Source organism: Cricetulus griseus, chromosome 7 (assembly GCF_003668045.3).
Source record: "Cricetulus griseus strain 17A/GY chromosome 7, alternate assembly CriGri-PICRH-1.0, whole genome shotgun sequence".
In the NCBI taxonomy this organism is placed as follows: domain Eukaryota; kingdom Metazoa; phylum Chordata; class Mammalia; order Rodentia; family Cricetidae; genus Cricetulus; species Cricetulus griseus.
The window spans coordinates 110,527,186-110,551,377 of NC_048600.1; the positions used below are offsets into that span (position 1 = coordinate 110,527,186).

At 45.0% G+C, this 24,192-nt stretch overlaps 1 protein-coding gene across 3 annotated transcripts in view; it reads left to right on the top strand.

Annotated features, from left to right (window-relative positions):
* The window catches only part of Socs7 (suppressor of cytokine signaling 7), a 38,917-nt gene extending 15,596 nt beyond the window's left edge, over positions 1–23,321 (top strand). For all 3 annotated transcript variants that reach the window (XM_027424168.2, XM_027424170.2, XM_027424169.2), the window contains 6 exons: positions 292–422; positions 904–1,072; positions 4,277–4,405; positions 12,437–12,572; positions 12,966–13,116; positions 18,080–23,321. In XM_027424168.2, coding sequence (XP_027279969.2) covers positions 292–422; positions 904–1,072; positions 4,277–4,405; positions 12,437–12,572; positions 12,966–13,086 — 686 coding nt within the window. In that variant the 3' untranslated portion in view covers positions 13,087–13,116; positions 18,080–23,321. The remainder of the gene's footprint in view (positions 1–291; positions 423–903; positions 1,073–4,276; positions 4,406–12,436; positions 12,573–12,965; positions 13,117–18,079) is intronic.
* Positions 23,322–24,192: the final 871 nt, after the last annotated feature.

A 24,192-nucleotide genomic window follows, 5' to 3' on the forward strand; every position in this document is an offset into this window, starting at 1 on the left:
AGCCCCTGAAGTAGACACCTTAGTCAGGTTAGTGAGCGGCTCCCCCACTGCTTTCCTGGGGTCGAATGCCCCACCCATTCTTCACAGCTTACACGAGCCCACACAGCTTTTTGTTCCAGCCCATCCAGCTCCTTCCCACCGCTTTGGCTCCCACCCTCTCCAGCTTAGCTTCTAATGCCTTGTCCTTCTTCAGTTAGCATCTCTCTTTTTTTCTTTTGTGGGGAGGGAAGTCTGCCCACGGGTGAGAGCAGTGTGGATAAAACAAGTGGTCTCCATTCTCTTGCCCTGCAGATGCATTTCCCCGGATTGCTCCCATCCGAGCATCGGAATCCCTGCACAGCCAACCCCCTCAGCACCTCCAGTGTCCCCTCTACCGGCCCGACTCAAGCAGCTTTGCAGCCAGCCTGCGAGAGCTGGAGAAGGTGGGTGATGTGATGCCTGATGCTGGCAGCTCACTTTTCCTCCCACATCTGAGGTCTGTGTCTGGGCTGCCCTTCCCGTTTTGAGAGTGAGAGGAGCTTCTGTGCTTCTGTAGTCACGGTGGCTAGACAGTAGGCTCTTGTTCACTCCATAGGAAAGGTAAGGACAAAGTTAGATGTAATGGAGGAGGAGTGTGGAGAAATATTGGGAATAGTCTAAGATGGTTTTTCGAGGTAAACTGACCAGTTAGTTCCTTCTTGTCCTTGTAGAAGCATTGGTAATGAAATAGAGTTAGTCTTCTGGTGCTGAGAGGGGGATGAAAAGTGGAAGGAGCCTCGTTTTCACTGCTATGGTTGGCACAGTGTTAGTGGCTTTTACCTCCTCAGATATTTTGGAGAATGAGGGAAATCCCCTCATAAGATAGATCGTGCCCAAGATGCTGTCATTTCTCTGTTAACTGCTTTACTGTTTCCTGTTTTATAGTGTGGTTGGTATTGGGGACCTATGAATTGGGAGGATGCAGAGATGAAGCTAAAAGGGAAACCAGATGGTTCTTTCCTGGTACGAGACAGCTCTGATCCTCGTTACATCCTGAGCCTCAGCTTTCGATCACAGGGTATCACCCATCACACTAGAATGGAGCACTATAGAGGTAAGAGGCACTGCTACCAGAAGAAAGCCTTGCCCAGCTTTGCCTTTTCCTGCCTTTGCTGAGTTAGTTCCCTGACCTCCTTTTTAAGTTTTATTTCATTATTTTTGTTTTATGTGTGTGGGCCTGAGTGTATTGTATATGCACCACCTAAAAGAGGGTGTTAGGTCTCCTGGAGCTGGAATTATCCACAGTTGTAAGTGCTAGGTGGCAAACCCTGCAAAAGTAGTGAGTGCTCTCAACTTCTAAGCCTGTCTGTCTGTCTGTCTGTCTGTCTGTGGTGTGTGTGTGTGTGTGTGTGTGTGTGTGTGTGTGTGTGTGTGTGTGTGAGAGAGAGAGAGAGAGAGAGAGAGAGAGAGACAGAGACAGACAGAGAGACAGAGAGACAGAGAGAGCACTGCAGGGTGCCTGTGAGGTCAGAGGACACCTTGAATGTCTTGCATGTTAGTCTGTGCCTTCCACCTTAAGACAGGCTTTCTTGTTCACTAGTGCAGCCTACACCAGGATACATCAGTGTAGTTGGCCTGAGGTTCTGGAAACTTTCTTGTCTCTGCCCAGGAGTGCTGTAAACATGGACATGTGACATCACATGTGCTTTACATGGGCTCTGCAGATCAAAATCAGGTCTTCATGCTTACATGGCAAGTGCTTTAACCACCAAGCATCTTCCTAGTCCTTTTGTTTTTTTAAGTTTTTCAAGACAGGGTTTCTCTGTGTAGTCTTGATTTTCCTGGCCTTGTCCTATAGACCAGACTGGCCTCAGACTCACAGAGGTCCACCTGCCTCTGCCTTCCCAGTGTTGGAATTAAAGGTATATACCACCATGATTAGCCCAAGATTTAATTCTTTATATAAAAATAGTAGCCTGGTGGTGGTGGTGGTGGTGGTGGTGGTGGTGGTGGTGGTGCATGCCTTTAAGGCAGATGCAGGCAGGTCTCTTTGCATTCAAGGACAGCCAGGGCTACACAGAGGGGTCCTGTTTCTAAAACAAAGTAGACATATCCATCTTAGCATGCAAAGTTGTTTTTGTCTTTAATAAATAGTAAAATTATGTCTTCTAAATATTCTTTTAAGAATAAAGCTAGGCCAGGCCATGGTGGCACACACCTTTAATCCCAGCACTCGGGAGGCAGAGGCAGGTGGATCTCTGTGAGTTCAAGGCCAGCCTGGTCTACAGAGTGAGTTCTAGGACAGCTAAGGCTACACAAAGAAACCCTGTCTTGAACGCCCCCCCCCAAAAAAAAGAAAAAGCCATAAATTAGGTTAGGAAAGATGGCTCAATGGTCAAGAAACTTGCTGCTCTTCCAGAGTAGCAGAGTTCAGTTCCCAGCATCCATGCCAGGTGGCCCACAACTGTTTATAACTCCAGTTCTAGGGAATCTGATGCCTTCTTTTGGCCTTCATGGGTACCCATACATACTTGGAACATACACATACACAAATAAAAATAAATCTTGGAAAAAAAAAAAAGCATGGGTTAGGTAAGTATTGAAAGTGGGATTTGGTAAGAAGCCATCACTGCCTATTTTTCTGCTGTTCTGAAAAAGCAGAATGATAGGTAAACCAAATAATGAAATAAAGTATTTTAGAATAGATATTTTGTTAAAACTATTAGACTGATAATTGACTAGACTTTGGGAATGGTAGATGAATACTTGACCTTTAGGTTCATAATAGGTGAGGAAGTGAGAGCTCTTCTAAGTACTACTCCAGTGACTTTTTGGTTAAAGGTCCTTTCTTACAAAAATGGGGTTTTTAGAAAGCAGCTTTGTTTCTGGTGCTTGTTCTGGATGGGACATGCCGTCATCATTTTAGGTGATGACATAAGAGTAACTGCAGGGATTCCAGTCTTTGGTTCCCTGGAGTGATTAGTTATCATGAATTGTGTTCTTTTTGTGGGTGATTCTTTTGGAACCTTGTATTAAGTCATAGGCACTCAGATTCTCTTTTCCCTTTGGGACTCTGGAGTTGGAGGAAGTAGGGACTTGCCAGTGTTCTGGGCTTGGGATTTAGAAGCTCAAGAAGGAAAAACTGATTTGACTTTTTTTGTTCCTGCTGTGCAAGAATGAATACTTGAAAAGGGAATAGTGTGCACACTTGAAGGCTTAGAGCTGAGCTCACTCACGCCTCTCACATCCTTTATGGTACGTGTGAGTCTTCATTATCCGATAAGTGTACTTAGCATTTGTAAATATAAATATGGGAAGTGTGTCATTTAAGGAGTAGTATACATATGGAAAAGAAAATCTTATATGTTTCTTCTCAATTTAGTTATTTTGTTTTTTAATTTATGCATTTTGTATGTGCATTTGTGAGCACATGTGTATGCTATCACATTTTTATGCTAGACAGAAGAACCGTAGGGAATCAGTTCTTTCCTCCTAATATGTTTGTTCTAGCTAGGGTTAGAACTCAGGTTGTCATCTTTGGTGGCAAACACCTTTACCACTGAACCATTTTGTTGGCCCTCTATTTTAAGATTTTTATTTTAAAATTTGCATTGGTGGTGTGCTTGCATGTATGTCTGTGTGGGGGTGTCAGATATTGGAGTTACAGACAGGTATGAGCTGTCATGTGGGTGCTGGGAATTGAACCCAAGTCCTCTGCAGGAGCAGTCAGTGCTCTTAACCACTAGCCATCTCTCCAGCCTCTTAAGATTTTTGTTTGTTTTGAGACAGGGTTTCCCTATGTAGCCCTGGCTTTCCTGGAACTTACTCTGTAGACCAGGCTGGTCTTGAACTCACAGAGATTCTCCTGCCTTTTGTCTCCCCAGTGCTGGGATTCAAGGTATGTGCCACCATATCCAGCAAAGTGAGGTCTTAAAAATTATTTTTAAATGATTTAAGAATTTAATTATTAGGCTGGGTGGTGGTAGCATATACCTTTAATCCCAGCACTTGGGTGGCAGGGACAGAGGCAGGTGGATGTCTGTGAGTTTGAGGACAGTTTGATCTGCAAAGCTACACAGAGAAACCTTGTCTCAAAAAACTGAAAACAAAATTAAAATGTTCATATCAGCCTCTCAGATGATTTGAGGTTTTTATTTGTTTTGTTTTGTTTTTAATTTTTAGAGTTTTGCTATATAGCCTAGTCTGGCTTCTAACTCAGATCTTCCTACCCTAGACATGTAAGTGCTGGGATAATGAGAATGTCGTACCACACTCACTAGAAAAGCTTGTAAATTGACTCTTTAATTTTCCATTTCAGGAACCTTCAGCTTATGGTGCCACCCCAAGTTTGAGGATCGCTGTCAGTCTGTGGTAGAGTTCATCAAGAGAGCCATCATGCACTCCAAGAATGGGAAATTTCTCTATTTTTTGAGATCCAGGGTTCCAGGTAAAGCTGTAGCTATAGTAATTATTATTATTGCTTTTTTGAGACAGGGCCTTACTGGATATTTTAGGCGGGTCTTGAACTTTCTGTGTAGCCCAAGCTGGTCTTAAACATAGGGTCCTCTTGCCTCAGCCTCCTGCTAGTTATATTAATTATTAAACCTAACTTGGATATGACAGTATCTTACCAGAAAGTCCCAGCCCCCAAACAAAGGCCACACTGAAACTTTTTGACCTGGCTATTGTAGCAACCATTTTCCCGAAGAGTCCAGTGACTGACTCCAGCCCTTTACATTAATCCTGCAATGCTCTGAAGAATGGTTTCTGCTTCTCTGACCAGGTGAATAAGAACACCACTCCTATCTCTGAAATCCAGGCATCTTGTACCATTTGACATCAAGATGGCTCCTTGCTGTTTACAGGTGTCTTGACTCTTACTTGTGAAACAAAGTGACAACTCACATGTCACATTCCCAGGGACAGGGATGTGAAAGTGGGCTCCGGAAAAGCAGTGGCGAGAGAGGTCCAGGATTTGCCCATAGCGCACTAACTGACCAAGAGGAGTGGGGTGGTGGTTGTTGTTGCATTGTTTTTGGTTGGTATTTGGCATTCCTACTGTTGTTAAAGACAAACACTTCTTTCCATTTGAGAGCATCTGCTTCACTGGTGTGGTCATATAGTCAACCAGCCCACTCAAGAAAGCACCTGCCTGGTCTCTATCAGAGGAGGTGAAGGAATGGTTTAGAGGAAATTGGTTTTTAGCATTGGGTAAAGAAAACCAACAAGCACATTAATGTGGAGAACTTGTAGGATACAAACAGAACTTAAAGTGAGAGCTCTGGGCTTTCACTTGGAATCATGTTAGCTTCCTAAGTAGGGTGCCAAGAAATTGCTCTAAAGTGTAGGAGTTGCTGGGGAGCCTTGGGCAGAACATCAGGAAGAGGATTGGGCCAGGTGACAGTGATGTTTGTATAATGTTGGTGATTTAAATAAGGCGTGACAGGGTGTGAACTGTATTAATTCTCACTTCATTTGGTATTTTCTGCCGTGCTGCCAACACCATCGGGCTCATGCGTTTGTCTTAGTTGAAGGAAAATGCTAGAATTCTTCAGGATTGATTCTGCTTAGCAATTCTTAACATTTGTGGATATGATGGATATTTATTTAACAAACATTTATTTGTAACTTGCTGTAAAAAATAAGCCAACCGATACCCTCAAGCAGCTCATAGCCTTAAGGAAGGGATGGCAGAAAGACAAAGGTAGAACCCCCAAGCACAGAAGTGATTTTCAGGTACAGAGTAATGAGCTCTGCTTGTTATGAATTGAGCAGTCTCAGCAAGATGTCATACTACTACTTACTTATTAACATTTCTGCTTGCATGCAGACTATTGACTTGGTAGACTCTTGGGCTCTACCAGTGCAGCTCTTTTTATCCCATAAATGTGCTTTATCTGAGTTTTTTTTTTTTTTTTTTTTTGAGACAGGGTTTCTCTGTGTAGCTTTGGAGCCTATCCTGGCACTCGCCTCTGGAGACCCAGGCTGGCCTGGAACTCACAGAGATCTGCCTGCCTCTGTCTCCCGAGTGCTGGAATTAAAGGCATGTGCCACCAACGCCCGGCGAGATTTCTAACATTGTACATGGGCTAGAGTTTGTAGTGTTTGCTACTGTTTATTGTGTGCCTGTTATATACCAAGTAGTAGGTCAAGTTTCTGTATTAAGTCTTTTAATTCTTTCACTGCCTCAAAGGTAGCTAATCAATTAGTCTATTAAAATTATAGATGAGCAATTTAACTCAGTTGGTAGAATGCTTGTCTAGCATGCATGAAGCCCTGGATTCAGTCCCCACCCAGCACAGCACAAACTATGTGTAGTGGGCATACTTGCAATCCTGGCACTCAGGTTGTGAGGTGAACCCAGGGTCTTGGGCAACCTGGGCAAACTCTGTCAAACTCTGTGGTGGAATCACATTCTCTGTCTGTCTGTCTGTCTGTCTGTCTGTCTGTCTGTCTGTCTGTCTCTCTCTCTCTCTCTCTCTCTCTCTGTGTGTGTGTGTGTGTGTGTGTGATTTCAGCACTTAATATGTAGTCCATATTATGTCCTGAACTTGTGACAGTCCCTCTGCCTTAGCCTCCTAAGTACTGGAATTATAACTGAAAGCCACCATATCCTGCTAGGACAAGATTTTAAGTATAATAATAAGTTCAGAACCATAAAATGAGACCTTGCCTTAAAAATATTTTAAATAAAATACCCTTCTGTCTGGAACTTACCTATTGTAACCCCATGGTTACAATGTGGCTCTCTGAATTTCCTGTTAAAACCATTATTGAATCCAAAAGCTTGAATGATCCAGTTTGGACGTTTGGTGGAGGAGGGGTAACCATTACCACTTCTCTAGGTATAAGGTGAACCCCACACAGGCAGAACTAGAGCTCTGTAGCTACTGCACAGCTTTTCCCAGGACTCCATCTGATTTCCCTCTTTGTTGTTCTTTAAGACTTCCTTTTGTCACACACCCCGCCCCAGTGTCATATAGCCTTTTACTGGCCTCAAACTGGGTATATAACTGAGGCAGACCTTGAACTCCTGATTCTACTACCTCCACTTCCCCAGCGCTGGTATCATAAGTGTGTGTCTTTATTTTTCTGTTGCCAGTACTTGGATCATTGAAGTCCTTATCCCTGTACACAAGTTTAGTATTTACAGCTGTCCTAGAACTCACTAGATCAGCTTAGTCTTTTGAACCCTGTACCACCCTGCCCCCAATGCTGGGATTAAAGGCATGTGCCACCATGCCTAGCTTTAAATCTCTCTTTAATTTTTTCTTTCGTTCTTTCTTTCTTTTTTTCTTTCTTTTTTTTTTTTTTTCCGAGACAGGGTTTCTCTGTGTAGCTTTGGAGCCTATCCTGCCACTTGCTCTGGAGACCCAGCTGGCATCAAACTCACAGAGATCTGCCTGCCTCTGCCTCCCAAATGCTGGGATTAAAGGCCTGTGCCACCAACGCCCGGCTGTTTTTGTTTTTGTTTTGTGTTTTTTTTTTTAAGATTTTATTTATTATGTATACAACATTCTGCTTCCATGTATATCTGCAAACCAGAAGAGGGCACCAGATCTCATAATGGATGACTGTGAGCCACCATGTGGTTGTTGTGAATTGAACTCAGGACCTCCGGAAGAGCAGCCACTGGTCTTAACCTCTGAGCCATCTCTCCAGCCCCCTGTTTTGTTTTTTCAAGGCAGGGTTTCTCTGTGTAATCATGGCTGTCCTGGAACTCACTCTATAGACCAGACTGGCCTCAAACTCAGAGATCCATCTGCCTCTGCCTCCCAAGTGCTGGGACTAAATAGAGGCATGTGCCACAACCAGCCGGTGCTTTAATTTTTAAGTGTCTTTGGTTTGTTTTATTAATTTTTTCTTTAGGTTTGTTTATTTTATGTATATAAGTGTTTACTTGAATGGGTCTTCCTGCCTCAGTTAACATAATCAAGATTACCCTACACAGGCGTGCTCAAGGCCCATTTCCTAGGAGATAAGTCTGTTAAAATGACAATGCTCACCATGCTCATGGACCATGTTATAATATAATATATAATAGAATAATGGAATAGAATGCTTGGATTCAAGCACCTTTACCCATTCAGCCACACTGCTGACCCATTAACACTTTTTTTCAAGTCCAAAGTCTTTTTTTTTTTTTAAGATTTATTATGTATACAATGTTCTGCCTGCATGTATTCCTGCATGCTAGAAGAGGGCACCAGATCCCATTATAGATGGTTGTGAGCCACCATGTTGTTGCTGGGAATTGAACTCATGACTTTGGAAGAGCAGCCAGTGCTCTTATCCTCTAAGGCATCTCTCCAGCCCTCAAGTCCAAAGTCTTTTTTGTTGTTGTTTGTTTTGGTTTTTGTTGTTTGTTTTGGTTTTTTGAGACAGGGTTTCTCTGTATTACTTTGAATGAAGCCTGTCCTGGAACTGACTCTGTAGACCAGGCCTCGAACCTTCCCGAGTGCTAAGATTAAAGTGTGTGCTACCAGCGCCCAGCTAAGTCCAAAGTCTTTACATGTGAGCTCCTATAGAATCAAACAAGCTACACACTTCAGCTGTCAAGGGCTGTAGGGCCAATGAGCTTAAATGAACCTGTGTCTTTACAAGATGGGTCTCCAAGGGGGAGGTTTTCCCTCAGGATATGTTTCCTGTTGTGTTAGTGCAGAGAGGAGAATCTCTGCAATGGGGCTGATTTCTTTAACAATTGCAGCTACTTTCTCATCACTATTCTGAATGTTCCCTTGTTTTGAAATGGCCTATGCCAAATTAGTCCTTTAGCTTTCAGCTTTTCTCAGGTTCTCAGGATATAAACAGAATGAAAGCACACTCTTGGCTAAAACAGTTCATTAATGGCCTCTAGCCCAGTTCCTGATAGAATCCTTGCTCCCTCTGAAACCTCCTGAGTGGGCCCCCACTGTCCAAGTTTCCTCAGTGTTCTTGCCTTCCAAATTCCCATGAGAATGGCCCATTAAGCTCTGCTTCTAGCTCTCAAGAGCTCTCTAAATGCACTGTTCCAAACTCTTCTATATCTAGCCACAAAACAGTTTCTGTAGCCTAAGGACCTTATATAACCAGGTTCATCAGCAATGACCCCACTCCTGATACCAATTTCTGACTTAGTTTCATTTCCTGTTGCTATGATAAAATATTCTGAAGCAATCTAAGGGAAGCCAGAGATAGGACTTAGTGATTAAAATCACTTGCTGCTTTGGCAGAGAACCTGGGTTCCTTTCCCTAAACCCACATGGCAGTTAACAACTGTTTCTAATTCCAGTTCCCAGGGATCCAGCTTCCTTTCCTTGGGCCAGGCATTCAAGTAGTACACTTAGTGTAGCCAGAACATACATAAAATAAAAATGAATAAATCTTAAAAAAAAAAAGAGTGCATATTGCTCTTGCAGAGGACCTACACTTGGTTCCCAACACTTATATCAGTCAGGTGTCTTACAACTGCCCGTAACTCCAGCTCAGGGGGATCCAATACCCTTTTATGGGTTCCATGGATGTGCATACTCTTGTGCACATAAACTTGGGCAGGCACGGGTAAATGTACAAAATAAAAGTGAGTTCTAGCCGGGTGTTGGTGATGCACACCTTTAATCCCAGCACTTGGGAGGCAGAGGCAGGCAGATCTCTGTGAGTTCGAGGCCAGCCTGGTCTCCAGAGCAAGTGCCAAGATAGGCGCCAAAGCTACACAGAGAAACCCTGTCTTGAAAAACAAAAAACAAACAAACAAAAAGTAAACCCTGTCTTTAAAAAAATTAAAGTTATAATAAAAATAATATAAAATAAAAAAGCAACTTAAGGGAAAAATTTTTATTTTTCTTTGAAAGGTTTGTTTATTTTTATCTTAACGTGTGTCTTAGGTTTTTATGGCTGTGATGAAACTCCATAATCAAAAGCTACAAAGCGGGGCTGGAGAGATGGCTCAAAGGTTAAGAGCACTGGCTGCTCTTCCAGAGGTCCTAGTTCAATTCCCAGCAACCACATGATGGCTCGCAACCATCCATTATGAGATCTGGTGCCCTCTTCTGTTGTGCAGATATACATGGAAGCAGAATGTTGTATACATAATAAATAAATAAATAATTAAAAAAAAACTACAGAGCAAGTTCCAGAGCAGGGTCCAATGCTACACAGAGAAACCCTGTCTTGAAAATCAAACAAAAAAGGCAACTTGGGTAGTGCCTTAGTTAGGGTTCCTATTGCTGTGAGGAGACACTATGATCACAGCAACTCTTATAAGGAAATCATTTAATTGGCTAGTGTACAGTTCAGAGGTTTAGTCCATTATCAACATGGTGGGACATGGCAGTGTGCAGGCAGACATGGTGCTGGAGAAGGAGCTGAGATAATAGGAAGTGATTGCAGACACTGGGCAGTATCTTGGGCATATATAAGACCAGTTAAATTCAAGTTACCACAGGTAGCAAAGAGTTTGTATGGTTTACCTATTCTGAGTCACAGTCCATTGAGTGAAGCCAAAGTAGAACTCAAGCCAGGTGAGAACCTGGAGGCAGGAGCTGGTACAGAGGCCATGGAGGAGTGCTGCTTCTGTTTTGCTCCTTCTTATCTCTTATTAAGCTTGCTTTCTCATAGAGCCCAGAACCAGCCCAAGGGTAGCACCTCCCACAATGTGCCTTCCTCCAATCAATCACTAATTGAGAAAATACCCTACAGACTAGTCTGGCTGTACAGCCCAATCTTTTTTTTTTTTTTTTTTTTTTTTTTAAGATTTATTATGTATACAGTGTTCTGCCTGCATGTATCCCTGTTCATCAGAAGAGGGCACCAGATCTCATAACGGATGGTTGTGAGCCACCATGTGGTTGCTGGGAATTGAACTCAGGACCTCTGGAGGAGCAGTTAGTGCTCTTAACCTCTAAGCCATCTCTCCAGCCCTGTACAGCCCCCATCTTAAGGAGGCCTTTTCTCAGTTGAGGTTCCCTTCTCTCATATTACTCCAGCTTGTGTTAAGTTGACAGCACAATGCATTTGCCTGTGTGTATGCCTATGTACCACATGTATTCCTGTACCCAAGGAGGCCAGAAGAGAACTGGAGTTAAAGGAGTTTGTGAGCTGCCACATGGGCACTGAGAATTGAATCTGTGGAAGAGCAGCCAGTGCTTGTAACTGCTAAGCCACTTCTCCACAGAGAAAGGGTTTATTTTGGCTCATGGTTGAGTCCAGTAATATAGTCCATCATGATGGGAAAGTCAAGGTGGAGACTTGAAGTAGCTGGTTACATTTTATCTATAACCAGGAATAGAGCAATAGTGTATGCTGCTACTCGGTTCCTTTTCTGCATTTATACAGACCAGTGGGTGGATCTTCCCTTCTCCATTCATATAAGCAAGATGATCCTCCACAGGCTGGTCAGAGGCCCATTTCCTACAGTCCACACTAACAAACATAACCATAGACTCAGTACTTCTGTTTTTTTTTTTTAAATTAGAAACAAGCTTGTTTTACATGTCAATCCCAGTTCCCTCTCCCTCCCCTGCCCCCTGCCCCCCATCTGCCCCTTATCTCCTTTCTGCTCCCCAGGGAGGGCGAGGCCTTCCATGGGGGATCTCCAAAGACTGTCATCATTTGGAGCAGGGCCTAGGCCCTCCCCCCGTGTGTCTAGGCTGAGAGAGTATCCCTCTATGTGGAGTGGACTTCCAAAGTCCATTGTGTACGAGGGATAAATATCGATCTACTACCAGAGGCCCCATAGATTGCCCAGACCTCCAAACTGACACCCATGTTCAGGGGTCTGGATTGGTCCTATGCTGGTTTCCCAGCTATCAGTTTGGGGTCCATGAACAACCCCTTGTTCAGGTCAGCTGTTTCTGTGGGTTTCACCAGCCTGGTCTTGACCCCTTTGCTCATCACTCCTCCTTCTCCTCAACTGGATTTCAGGAGTTCAGCTCAGTGTTTAGCTGTGGATGTCTGCTTCTGCTTCCATCAGCTACTGGATGAAGGCTCTAGGATGGCATATAAGGTAGTCATCAATCTCATTATCGGAGAAGGACATTAGCCCCTTGGCCCCAAGGAATCTCTAGTTTGGTCTTATTTTGGGGCTATTCTCCAGAATTAGGAGTGATTCTGGAAGCCAAGTATGGTGGCTTATACCTATGGTCCCAGTACTCAGGAGGCTGAGGCAGGAGGATTGCTCTAAGTCAGGGCTAGTCTGTCTACATAATGAGTTTCAATTTAACTTGTACTATGTAGCAAAATCCTGTCTGGGGGGGGAAAAATGAAAGAGAACAAAATGTTGCTGGGGAGGTTCTGAAAAGACACTAAGTTCCTTTCAGTAAAATATGGTGGTGGCCCTTCACAGAGGGCTATCCACAGCCCTTTGTGAGGGGCTTTTGCACAGAGTGTACACATGAGCTCTAAAACAGCCCCATGACAACTCCACACTTCCCTTCTTCTGGGAGTTGTAGTTAGCTACGTTATTCTCTCTGAGGGTTTTTCTTTGTTTTCATTCCTGAAGGACTGCCACCAACACCGGTACAGCTGCTCTATCCAGTATCCAGATTCAGCAATGTCAAGTCCCTCCAGCATCTTTGCAGATTCCGGATCCGGCAACTTGTCCGAATAGATCATATCCCGGATCTCCCACTGCCTAAGTACAGTGGGGGTCATCAGGGTTAGGGCAGGGGTGGAGGGTTAGAAATGCCTTTGAAGCTTACACGTTGCTCCCAGAGGCCAAGCCCCGAATGAAATATTTTTGGCAATGTTCTTTCATCCCCCATGTCTTAGCACTTAGCTCTAGAACTGTATCATTGCAGCAGAAAGGTAGGAAGATACGTATGTTGGCCTCACTCTGCAGGCCTTGGGCAGAAGGCAGTGCAGTAGAGTAAGGGAGACAGATGTGTGTAAAGAGGGGGAAGGTGAGAATTTTGTCGGGTTGACAAAGGCTATTCAGTAGTTGTAGTCATATAAAGGGATAGAGAAGGGAGGGTTCAATTTCTTGAGAAGTGTCTCCTATAAACAGTACTCTGTCTCCTTGCTTTTCACAGACCTCTGATCTCTTACATCCGAAAGTTCTACTACTATGATCCTCAGGAAGAGGTGTATCTATCCCTAAAGGAAGCCCAGCTCATTTCCAAACAGAAGCAAGAGGTGGAGCCCTCCACGTAGCAGCCTCCACAAAAGCTGTTCAACACAAAGGTAGGAATACCTGCCCCTTTGTCCAGCCAGTAGACATTTCCCGAGTATACTTTTGACCCATGCATTTGTCTGATAATTGGTTCCCTAATAGGTACATACTTCATTTGAAGAAAAACACAACAGACATGAAGGCTTAAAGCAGTGGTTCTCAACCTTCTTAATGCTTCAGCCCTTGAATACAGTTCCTCATGTGCTGATCCCCAACCATAACATTATTTTCATTGTTAATTCACAACTGTAATTTTGTTACTGTTATGAATCTTAATGTAAATATTATTGGAGATAGAGGTTTGCCAAAGGGGTCGTAACCACAGGTTAAGAGCTCTTAAGTCTCTTACCGAAGATCCAGGTTCAGCTCCTGGCACCTATATGGCAACTCAAAAACCATCTTGTAACTCCAGCTCTAAGGGGTGGGGTGCCCTCTTCTGGCCTCTCTGGACACTAGGCATACATGTGGTACACATACATACATGCAGGCAAATACTCACCCTTAAAGTAAAAACAAAATAAATATTATCTTTTCCTTTGTGAGCCGGGGTGGAAGAGGAGAGGGAGGGGGAGAGAGAGAGGAGAGCGAGCTGGGGATATGGTTCAGTAGGAGAGTGCTTGATCCCTAGTACTACTCAAAAAAAAAAAAGAAAAGAAAAGAAAAAAAATTGGTGGGCCTGGTCCACACCTTTAATCCCAGCACTTGGAGGTAGAGGCAGGTGGATCAAGGCCAGCTTGATTTACAAAGTGAGTTTCAGGACAGCCAGGGCTGTTATACAGAGAAATTCTGTCTCGAAAAACAAAAACAAGCAAACAAACAATATTTTTTCTTTTCTTTCCTTTAACCAAGCTGAACATGGTATTATACCCCTGTGAAGCTAGCATTTGGGAGGATGATAACTCAAGGCGCAGTGTAGGGGGCGGGGTGGTATACCGTTAACATAAGGAAGGCAGACACAGTGAGTGCTTGTGCAGCCGCCTCATGCTGCTGTAGCTGATCTCCAGGGTGCTTCATGCATGATATAGAAAGCAGGAGCCCGAAGGAAATTCCTTGAAAGGAATTCATGTATGCATTTATTTTCAAAAGGCATGCTTTTTTTTTTTTTTTTCCTTGAGACAGGGTTTCTCTGTGAAGCTTTGGATCCTATCCTGGCATTCGCTATGGAGACCAGGCTGGCCTCAAACTCACAGAGATCCGCCTAAAGAATGCTTTTTAGTAAGAGTTCCACCAAGGCCCATATCTTGAGATGGGGGCTGAGAAAAAGCAGCCTACCTTTTCTCAGCTATCACAGAGTAAATGTTCAAAAGGATAAATAGACTGGGCAAGGTGGCACACACCAAAATCCCTGCAGTGAGGAGGTGCAGGCCACAGGATCAGAGTTCAAGATTGACCTCGGCTACACTGTAAGTTTGAGGGCAGCTTCATGAGATCCTGTTTCAAACTACACCTCCCCTTAACACACCATAAATAAACAAACAAACAAACAAATAGTGTATGAAGAGAGGCCAGTTAAGCCCACATACTGCTTTTGCACATGTCCTGAGTCCAGTTTCCAGTATCATGTCCAGCAGCTTACATCCTGCTATAACTCCTCCTCCGGGGGACTTCAGCTCTCTTTTCCCGTGTCTGAAGGCACTGTAGTCATGTGCACAAGCCCACCCAGACACATACATGTAATAGAAAGAGAAAAAGAAAAGAATGAGGAATTAAATTGTTGAAGTTAGAGGCCATTCTCCCACGGCCCTGCCGAGTTCTACTCTTTTCTACTCTTTTTTTGTTTTTGTTTTTGTTTTTTGTTTTTCGAGACAGGGTTTCTCTGTGAAGCTTTGGAGCCTATCCTGGCACTCACTTTGTAGACCAGGCTGGCCTCGAACTCACAGAGATCCACCTGCCTCTGCCTCCCAAGTGCTGGAATTAAAGGTGCGCACCCCCCCAATGCCTGGTAAGGTCTATTCTTTTTGTAAGTTGTTTTGAATACAGGTTTGTGTTGAAAATTCTTATTACTGGTAGTAGTGGTTGTGGTAGTGTGGGCATGTGGAGGTCAGGGACAGCTTTGTGGGGTCAGTTCTCTTCTTCCGTCTTTTACATGGATTCTGGCAATCACGCTGAAGTCACCAGGCTTCCCAGGCAAGCGCCTTAAACCCTGGGCCATCTTGCCGATGCTTTTATTTGTAGATAGTCTCGTGTATCTCTGACTAACCCTAAACATCTTGGTTGTCCTGCTTGCATCTCCTCAAGTTGTGGGATTATAGGCATACATCACCATACCTCTGTGCCAGTGGAGTCTTACTAGCTTGTTTGTTTGTTTGAGATTTTATTTTTGTTTCAGTTGTGTGTGGGGAGAGGTGGTGCACATATGAGCACAGGTACATAGGTAGTCCAGAAGAATCAGATCCCCTACAACCATATTCAGGTCCATGCAAGAAGAAGACTGGTCTCTAATTTTTTCCTCTTAACTAGGTCGTTTCTGTATTTTGTTATTTATTTTGGCTTTTCAAGACAGGGTTTCTCTGTGGTTTTGGAGGATGTCCTAGAACTAGCTCTTATAGACCAGGCTGGTCTCAAACTCACAGAGATCCGCCTGCTTCTGCCTCCCAGGTGCTGGGATTAAAGGCATGCGCCACTATACACTACCATGTGTGGTCTAATTAGGTTTTTTTGTTTGTTTGCTTGTTTGTTTGTTTTTGAGGCAGGGTCTCACTATGTAGTCTTGACTGTTCTGGAAGTCAAGTTAACTTCAAACTCACAGAATACTGGGATTAAAAGCTCTACCACACATGGTTTATTTAGTAATAAAGTGAATATTCAAAGATTGGCCTGAGTAGGAAGTAGCATTTGTAGGGAACTATTGTTTGGGCATTCTGACTTCGTGCATGTGCTCACCTTCCATTCCAGTGTCACCTGACATCGTTTGTTGTTAACCCTGTGCTCAGATTCTGGTGGTTGTTTCTAAGCACTGACTTGTGCCTCTCTTGTGTTTCTCAGTCCTATCCCTTGCTCAAAGCAAAGCCTTAAAGTGGGAACTCTAGTTCCCCAGCCTCTGCTCTTTTCCAGGGGATTAGGACATTTACAGTTGCTATCCCATATGTTTTCTTTCTTTAATTTTTTTTTTAAATTTATGCATGTGGGTATTTTGCCTGGATGTATATCTATGTACCACATCCATGCCTAGTGCCAGTAGAAGCCAGAAGAAGGTGTCAGATCTCCTGGAACTGGAGTTACAAATAATTGTGTATTGTTATGGGGGTGCTGAGAGGAGTGGTCAGTGTTCTTAAAGGCTAAGCCACCTCTCTAGCTCCTCCATTGTGTTTTCTTTAACCATATCAAGGTAAGCAAGAGACTAAGAAATGGTTGTTCTGGAATGCTTCGGATCTCTGACTTAAGGGTTCAGGTCTGGATGTAAAACTGTTCATCTCTTTAGTTACATGCAGACTGTGTGCAGGAAGTGATTCCTAGCATATCCTAGTGCTTAAGCATATAGAAAGATTTCTCTGTGTGGTGACCCTTCAGACAGCATTAGGGCAGAAGCTGGGTATGGTGACACATGTTTGTAATCCCAGCACACGGAAGATAAAAGCAGTAGAATCTGTTTTTTATTTATTTTTTTATTTTTTAAGGTTTTGTCTAATTATGTCACTGTGCGGGAGTGTGTTGACATAAGGCAGGTACTTTGAAAGGCCAGAAGAAGGTGTCTGATGAATGCCCTGGCTCTGGAGTTACAGAGCCCACCCAGAGGGGTGGTGAGAATTGAACTTGAATCTTTGAGGAGCAGCAAGAACTTTTATCCACAGAGTCTTCTCTCCAGCCCAGGACCTCTGATTCCATGAGACTACCCTGCCCCCCCCACCCCCCAAGACAGGGTTTCTCTGTGTAGCTTTGGAGCCTGTCCTGGCACTCACTCTGGAGACCAGGCTGGCCTCGAACTCACAGAGATCCACCTGCCTCTGCCTCCCGAGTGCTGGGATTAAAGGTGTGTGCTACCAATGCCTGGCTACCCTGGGCTTCTTAGTAGGTGGTTTTATCCACTGAGCCATCTCAACAGCCCCAAAAGACTTTTCTTTGGAGGTGAGGGCAGGGTCTCATGAGCTCTAACTGGCCTGGAATCATAAAGACCCACCTTCCTCTCCCTTTTGAGTACTGGAATTCAAGGTTTGTGCTACCATGCTCAGCCATCATGCTTTTTGTATCAAAATCCTGCCTCAAAACTAAAAAGATCAGAAAGGAAAGGTTGTAGGGAACTAGAAGCATCTACTGGACTCTGCTCCTTTTTTTAAAGTATTTGTGTGTGTGTGTGTGTGTGTGTGTGTGTGTGTGTGTGTGTGTGTGTGTGTGTCTGCATGAGTGTGTCTGTACCTTTGTGATTTAATGTATACCTATGCATGTAGAAGATTGTAGAGGCCAGAAGAGGGCATTGGATCCTCTGGAACCAAAGGGGTTTATAAGCCACATGTTGGTTTTGGGAACTGAGCCCAGGTTCTCTGCAAAAGTAGTAAGCACTCTTAACCTCTGAGTCATCTCTCCAGCCCCAGGAAATAATAGGATTCTTCAGTTAGAACATGATTTCTGTGGGTGCTGTGCCCTGCAAGAAAACCCACAGCAATAGGAGCACACTCAGAAGTGCTTGGGTGTTGGGGGAACTCCAGACATCATCACACGGGAGGACATGACTAGACTGGAGATGCAGTTAACCCAGAGCAGAGTGTCAGGGTGGACAGCTGATAGAAGTCCTGGGGTTTCCCAAGGAAGAGTGTTTATGTCCTTTGTGGCTTTGTGAAGCACAACAAGGACCAAAATCAACAGAGACAGCATATCTGCTATTATAGTATTTGTGGAAGGGTCTGGTTGTCCAGCTGCTGCTCTGCTTTGGAGCTTGTCTTCTCCTGCCTACAGTGGCTGGTCTCTTCTCTCTCTTTTGGTTCTGCTACTCTGTTTGAACTGTGGTTTTTGTTTTGTTTTGTTTCCTTTTTTACCTAGGCGTTTTGATTGCCAAGCTCCGGTTTGAAGAACCAAATGAAGCTACCACAAAGAAGAACTTGGCAGAAAGAGAATAGAGAGGGGTGTGATTCCGGCACAGACTTTGGCTCCCCTGCAGCTCTGGGGCTTGGAAGAAGCACACAACTATCCTCCAAGTGGAGCTCCCCATTCTACCCAACCCTGTGTCGTCCTCGCCCCCCACCTCCCAGAACTAGATGAGCTCCTTGGAAAACTGGAAGAAGTCTTAACACTGTTTCTTTTCAGAAGTTATGTTTTGATATTTACATTTCTCAGTGTAGAAAACTCAGTGGAAGGCAGCTGGGGTTAATACCCATTGAGTTGAAAGTGGTGTTGGGATGAGCAGGTCAGGGAGAGGGGAGGGGAGGGCTGGTGGTTCAGCTGGCGCCAAAGGCAGCATTGAGTCTTTTCCATGAACCTGGTGGAGGGGTGGGGGGCAGAGAAGTAGAGAAGAAAGAGATTGGTAGTTTCTGAGGAAAGGCATCTGATTCTCATCTCCAGCTTGAGGAGGAGAGAAGGGGTGGTGGGTAAAAGAGAAGCTGGCTGGTCCTGTCTGCTGGAGGAGTAGTGACTCCCCACTCCCTTCTAAGAGTTACAAACCTGGTTTCAGAATCGCCTCTCATGTTCATTTTGTTGTGCTAAATTCCTTAAGCTCAGTGACCCGAAGCAAACCCAGTTCTCCCTCCCCCTTCCCTCCCCCCTCAGTAACTGTACATTTCCTCCTATTGCTTCTGCCAGCTGTCAAGGCAGTGGTGTTTCTTGTCACCTGGGCAGTTCAGTGCTCCAGTCCTGGGCTGCCAGGTTAATGAGCATGCTTCCAGGTTCTTCACGGCAAAGCAAAGTACGTACAGCTGAGGAATCCGTGTTCCCCCATCCATCAGCTTCTGAGAGGAAATGTGGAGGAAGTGAGAAACAGCTACTGTGCTTCTAAAGGAGCCTTCGTATCTCAGCCTTAATGGGATTAACACGGTGACGTACAGAGAGAGAGAGCAAACATGGTGACATACAGAGAGAGAGAGCATCGAGTCTCACATCACGGGTTTATCACTGTAATCCCACCTCTGGGATGGGAGGTGGCAAGGGCTTCCTCATTTTCCCACATTCCTTCTTGCAACCCAGACATTTCCCGAGTCCGACCCCATGGCCCTTCCTTTACTGGTGTGTATGTCAGTTGCTGATTTGAAGTCACCTGTTTTCCAGATGGATGTGAAGGGAGGAAAGAACTTTGGTGCTTGAGCTGTCTTTGTGTCTGAAACTGGCCATGGCCAGTCGTAGGCTACATAGGTATGCTCTCCTAAAGAGTTACTCTGGAAGAAGTAACTGTCAAGATGGACAGTGGAGCTGTTGGGTCTTCCTTACTCTCCTGTAGTGTTTCATGTGACAGCCTCCTGCGTTCTCTTTGCTTGTGTCTGTCTCATATGACAAACTAAACATAGTCAGGTTGGAGTTCTAGATGGTTTAGGGTGAAGCTCTGTGTCTTGAAAACTTAGAAAACTATATCATCTGGAAAGTGGCCTGTGGGCTTCCTCTGTGTAGAGTCACCTTCTTCCTTAGCCAAACAGAAAAGAAATGAACTGTGTATGTGTTAGTTAGACCACTTCTGACTTCCTCAAGATGGGTCTCATGGTACCCTTTTCCTCCTTGATTCAGAGATTGACATACCTGTGAGTTCTGCCTCTGGAGGGTACAGGTCACAAACCATCATACACACGGAATGGGTCGATCTGCAATAGAGCCCCAAATCTAGAATCCATAGAGATCTTAAAGTGGTTAGTATGTAGTTTGGAGGGATTCTCTCTCCAGTTTCAGTCACCCATAATTTAAAAAGTAGTTTTCATCCTGTGTTTGCATGGCTCTGAGATATAGGTACTGTGGAATGGCATATGAGGTAGAAGACAAGATCCCTTCCCTGAACTATATATAAAGTGACATGCATATAAAGGAATTGGAAAGCAACTCATTGCAGCAGAAGATCAAGGACCATCTTTAAAGACAGAGTGGGTGTGATCAGGGTAGACCAGATGGTCTCGGAAAGCTCTGTGGTGATGAGGCTTTGGGTTGTAGGCGAGGGCAGTGTAGCAGAACACTCAAACTAAAGTACAGAAGGAGAAATCTGTGGCAAGTGTGCAGCTGCCTTAAATAGCAGCATCAGAGTCCTGTTTGACCACAGCAAAGGTCTAGACTGCAACTTCCCAGTAGTTGAACAGGTCTGAAGGCTAAGGGGGTGTGAAGGTGTGGTGAAGGACAAAACTAGAAGTCAGCAGACACCCCTGTGGTCCTGGGTTACCAGTGGAGAATTTATATACTCAAGTGCAAACCAGACCTGTGCGGAGCATGGGCAACTCACTGTTTTTGTCCTAGGAAAGTGTCCTGCTGCACTGTGCTCATGATCTGCATGTGTTTCAGACACAGCCCAACTACAGTGTGGGAGATGGCTCCGTGAGGCATGGCTTGGCACCTGGGAGGCCTTGTGTAGAAGGGAGTGGTTGGAGAGAGCAGTTGAGGCCGTTGACTACTGCAGGCTGGCTAGACAATGGAAGCAGGAGCAAGGCCAGAAGTCAGCATTTGTCTTCGCCCTCTGCCTATGCTGGGCAGTGCTAGTGGAAATGCAGTCCACAGAGGGGACTCACTTGTCTTTGGTGGTTATGTACCAGCCACAAACCAGGAAAGGCCATCACTTCTAGAGACCTGCTGTGGATTTCTGAGTTGTGGTTGGGGAGTCACTACTCCCAGGAGCAGCCTATGCAACCTTCATTTGTTTATAACTGATCATTTGTAACCTTCCTCAAGATGGTTATGTGCCAGTGTAAGCTAGTGGCAGCCACTGCTGCAACCTATTACAACTTGAAATGCATGTCTGCTGGTAGCATAGGAATGAGGGGAGCAGGGGCTTGGCTGTGGGGTCCAGCTGACCTGGTTTGATATTTAGGCTGACCATGGCCTAGTTTGCTGCTTATGCCAAGGTGAAGTAAATGTAGATGGCAATGCCAGCCTCTTTAAAGATCTTGGAAGTGTCCTGTTTCCCCTTTCCCACTGTCACTTAGGCTAAGCCACTGTTTGAGGCCAAGCAGTGAGTGATGGGATGGATGGCTACACATTCTCCTCAGATACACATCCCTTAAGGACTGGAGAATAGTTCAGAGTACAGTCCCAGGAAGTACCCCGGGGAGCCAACACCCTTTCAGCCTTTCCCCATGCTCCTAGAAGGGCCTGCTTGAAGCCCCTATCCCAATGGGAAGTAGGGACAGGAGAAACTTCCCCCAGGTAAGATATTTTCCTTCCTTGTTGCCTCTCCTGACCTTTGAACCCAGGAGTCAGAGGTCAAGTCACTGAGATGTAAGGAGCTGCCGCAAGTTCTGGAAGTCTGCGTGAATGTGTCCTCATTTGTAGAAGTCTTGTCTGCAGTCGGAGTGTTGAGAGCATCTCCACTAGCAGGGACTAGGATTTGTTTTCCACTTTAAGAGAATGGCATGCCCCCTGTGTGGAGGGGAAGAGCTCTGAGTTAGACATTTTCCCTATGGGAATCCTCTTGGTTTGGTTTGTGGGAAGAGGGGAGTGGATAAATGGTTTTTATTTCTAGTCATCAACACAGCTGTCCTTACACTAAATTTGTGCTATTGCATACATGTAGCCATCTTTCTTTTCACTGCAGCAGTGTTTATCAGTAGTTCAAAATGATTTATTTGCTCCTGGGGAGTAAAACCTTTTTTATTAAAAAGAGAAAAAAAAAAGGAAAAAAAAAAAGAAAAAGAAAGAAAGAAAGAAAGGTATGCCCCATTAAGATAGCTGTAGGATTATTGGGCCACAAGAGTCAAGTCTGCAAGTCCCCATGGTACATCCCGTTTTGGCATTGGAGCCTTTGTGCTCAGTACAGTGTGCCAGGAGGCCTTCCTTGAACACGTGGAGAACATTTTGGGGAGTGAGATGGGAATGAGTCACCGAGGGCTCTGGGAACTCAGTACTGCAGTTGAAAATAGAGTACTGATTCTGTAGTCCGCCAGAGAAGGGAACCTTTCTTTACATGCAGATTTCATGTGTCCTTGACTTTTCATTGCTTCCTGGTGTCCTGGGTAGGGGTCACCTAGTTTTCTTCTGGTGTCCCTCTTGTCTTTCCTGTCCTTTGTCCTGTCCCTTCCCACTTCATCTACCTCCCGGAAAGCCAATCCCGCATGCTGAGTTTGTGACATGCCTTCACTCCCATTTCATCTTAGAGGGTTTTAAGGGTCCCTGGAGCTGCTCCCTGCCCACCTATCCTCCTCACAATGCCAAGAGGCATCAAGGAGCAAACAAAAGCAGCCAGCTGTAGCGGGCAGACAGCAACATTGGATCGCAGCTGGACTGCGATGGCAGCTGCTTCTGGAGACAGATAGGGAAAATAAGACACTTCTTCAGCCCACTTGGGTGTGACCCCTACTGTGCACACAGCTCAGTGGACAGTGGGTTGGTCTGACCACTCCATCCCTGGTGCTCCCAAGAGGGACAGGCAAGATCCAGGCACCGCACTGGGCAGGCCAGACATTGGGATGCCCACACTGGTGCTGCAAGGCACAGGCACTGCTGTGCATTCTGGTGGTTTTTCAGAAACTCCATGCTGAGGGGTGTCATTCTGGACTCAGTGGTTAGGGGGTTCTTCACTAGAGGGGAGCCATACTCCTGCAACCACTCTGTCTGGCTTAGCCACCCCTGCCCTCCGAGCCAAAGCGTGGCCTGGTTTTTGTCTTCCCATTTAGTTTTCCTCCTTTATTCTCCCTTTTTGTGCTTAATTTATTAAAATAGTTGCTGTATAATTTATTTTCATAAAGTATAAAAATAACTAAATGGTTAAAATAGACTTGCAGGCCAATCTTAAATGGGTGGGGGGGTCTGGGGTGGGATGGGGAAAGGGAAAGATGTTTTGATATAAACAAATGCACTTTGGGTGTGTTTTGGTATTTTTCTGGGCATAGAGGGGTGGGTGTTGGGATGTCCCTATAGATTAGTTCCAGAATGGGGTGTTTGTAAATACTGTATTAATAGGCATGTTTGACTCTTGTAAAAGGGACATTAGTAGCTGCTGCAGGTCCTGTTTGGAAACCCTGTGTATAATTCCCGGTTTTTTGTAAGTGTCAGTGCGGGAGACATTTGACTCTTGTGTTTGTATCTCCTTTTTATGATTGCTGTACCGACCCATGTCTTTTTGGGGAGGGATGAAAAAGAGATTTGAAATAAAAATGTTTAGAAATGATCTGTTTATTAGAATGTGTGTTTTCCAGTCCCTCTCCTGACTCTTCATCCTTTCTCAGGCATGGGGTCCCTGAACTGGCAGCCATTGCAGAATACACCCAGTTCATCTTTAAGTAGAGTTGTTGGAAAATTCCTGAGGCTGATGGCCACTGCTCAGAGCTGCCCTAGGAAGTGCGGGAACATTCCAGAGAGCCTTGAGGAGAGTGGGCAGATGCCAGAAGCCTTCCTGCCTGGGTGACCAGTGGCACATTTTATGTGGCAGTAGCCATCCTGGTGGGGCTAGCTGTAAGGCTTCCTTGCCGCTTTTCCAGCCTGGCCCTCCTAGCTCTTGGGCAAGGCTGTTACTTTCCTGGTTGATACTGGTGTGTACTGGGAATAAGTAACCCCACCCACCATTTCCCACTTCCTCTTCCTCTTCCTGCTTAAGGGGCCAGTCTGCTGCCTGGAAACTGGCTGCAGGCTTCCTGCTGAATTCTCTGGGAAGCCTCGTCACTAGGCTAATCAGAGGCAGCCTAGGAGTCTGCCAGCCCCAGTCAGCTCCTGTGGGCATACAGTTCCTTGTCATGACACTGTTCCTGATAGTCTGACAATGGCAGTAACTCCTGAGTAAAATTTCCTTCGTCCTTGAAAGAAAAGGTGTCTCCAACAATAAAGTCAACAAATTACAAGGGAGGCTTCACTAGCCATTTGGGAGCCCATCATAAGAGATGGCAGCCAGAAGCACCTGAGTTCAACAGGCCTCATCTAGTGTGTTATCAGAGTGTACTTTTCCAAATGCAGTACTAATTTTCATTGTTCCAACTCCAGATCATTTGACATGGTGAGGCCTGCTGGGCTCTAAGCTTAGGAAAGCCAGGTACAGGTCCCCTCTG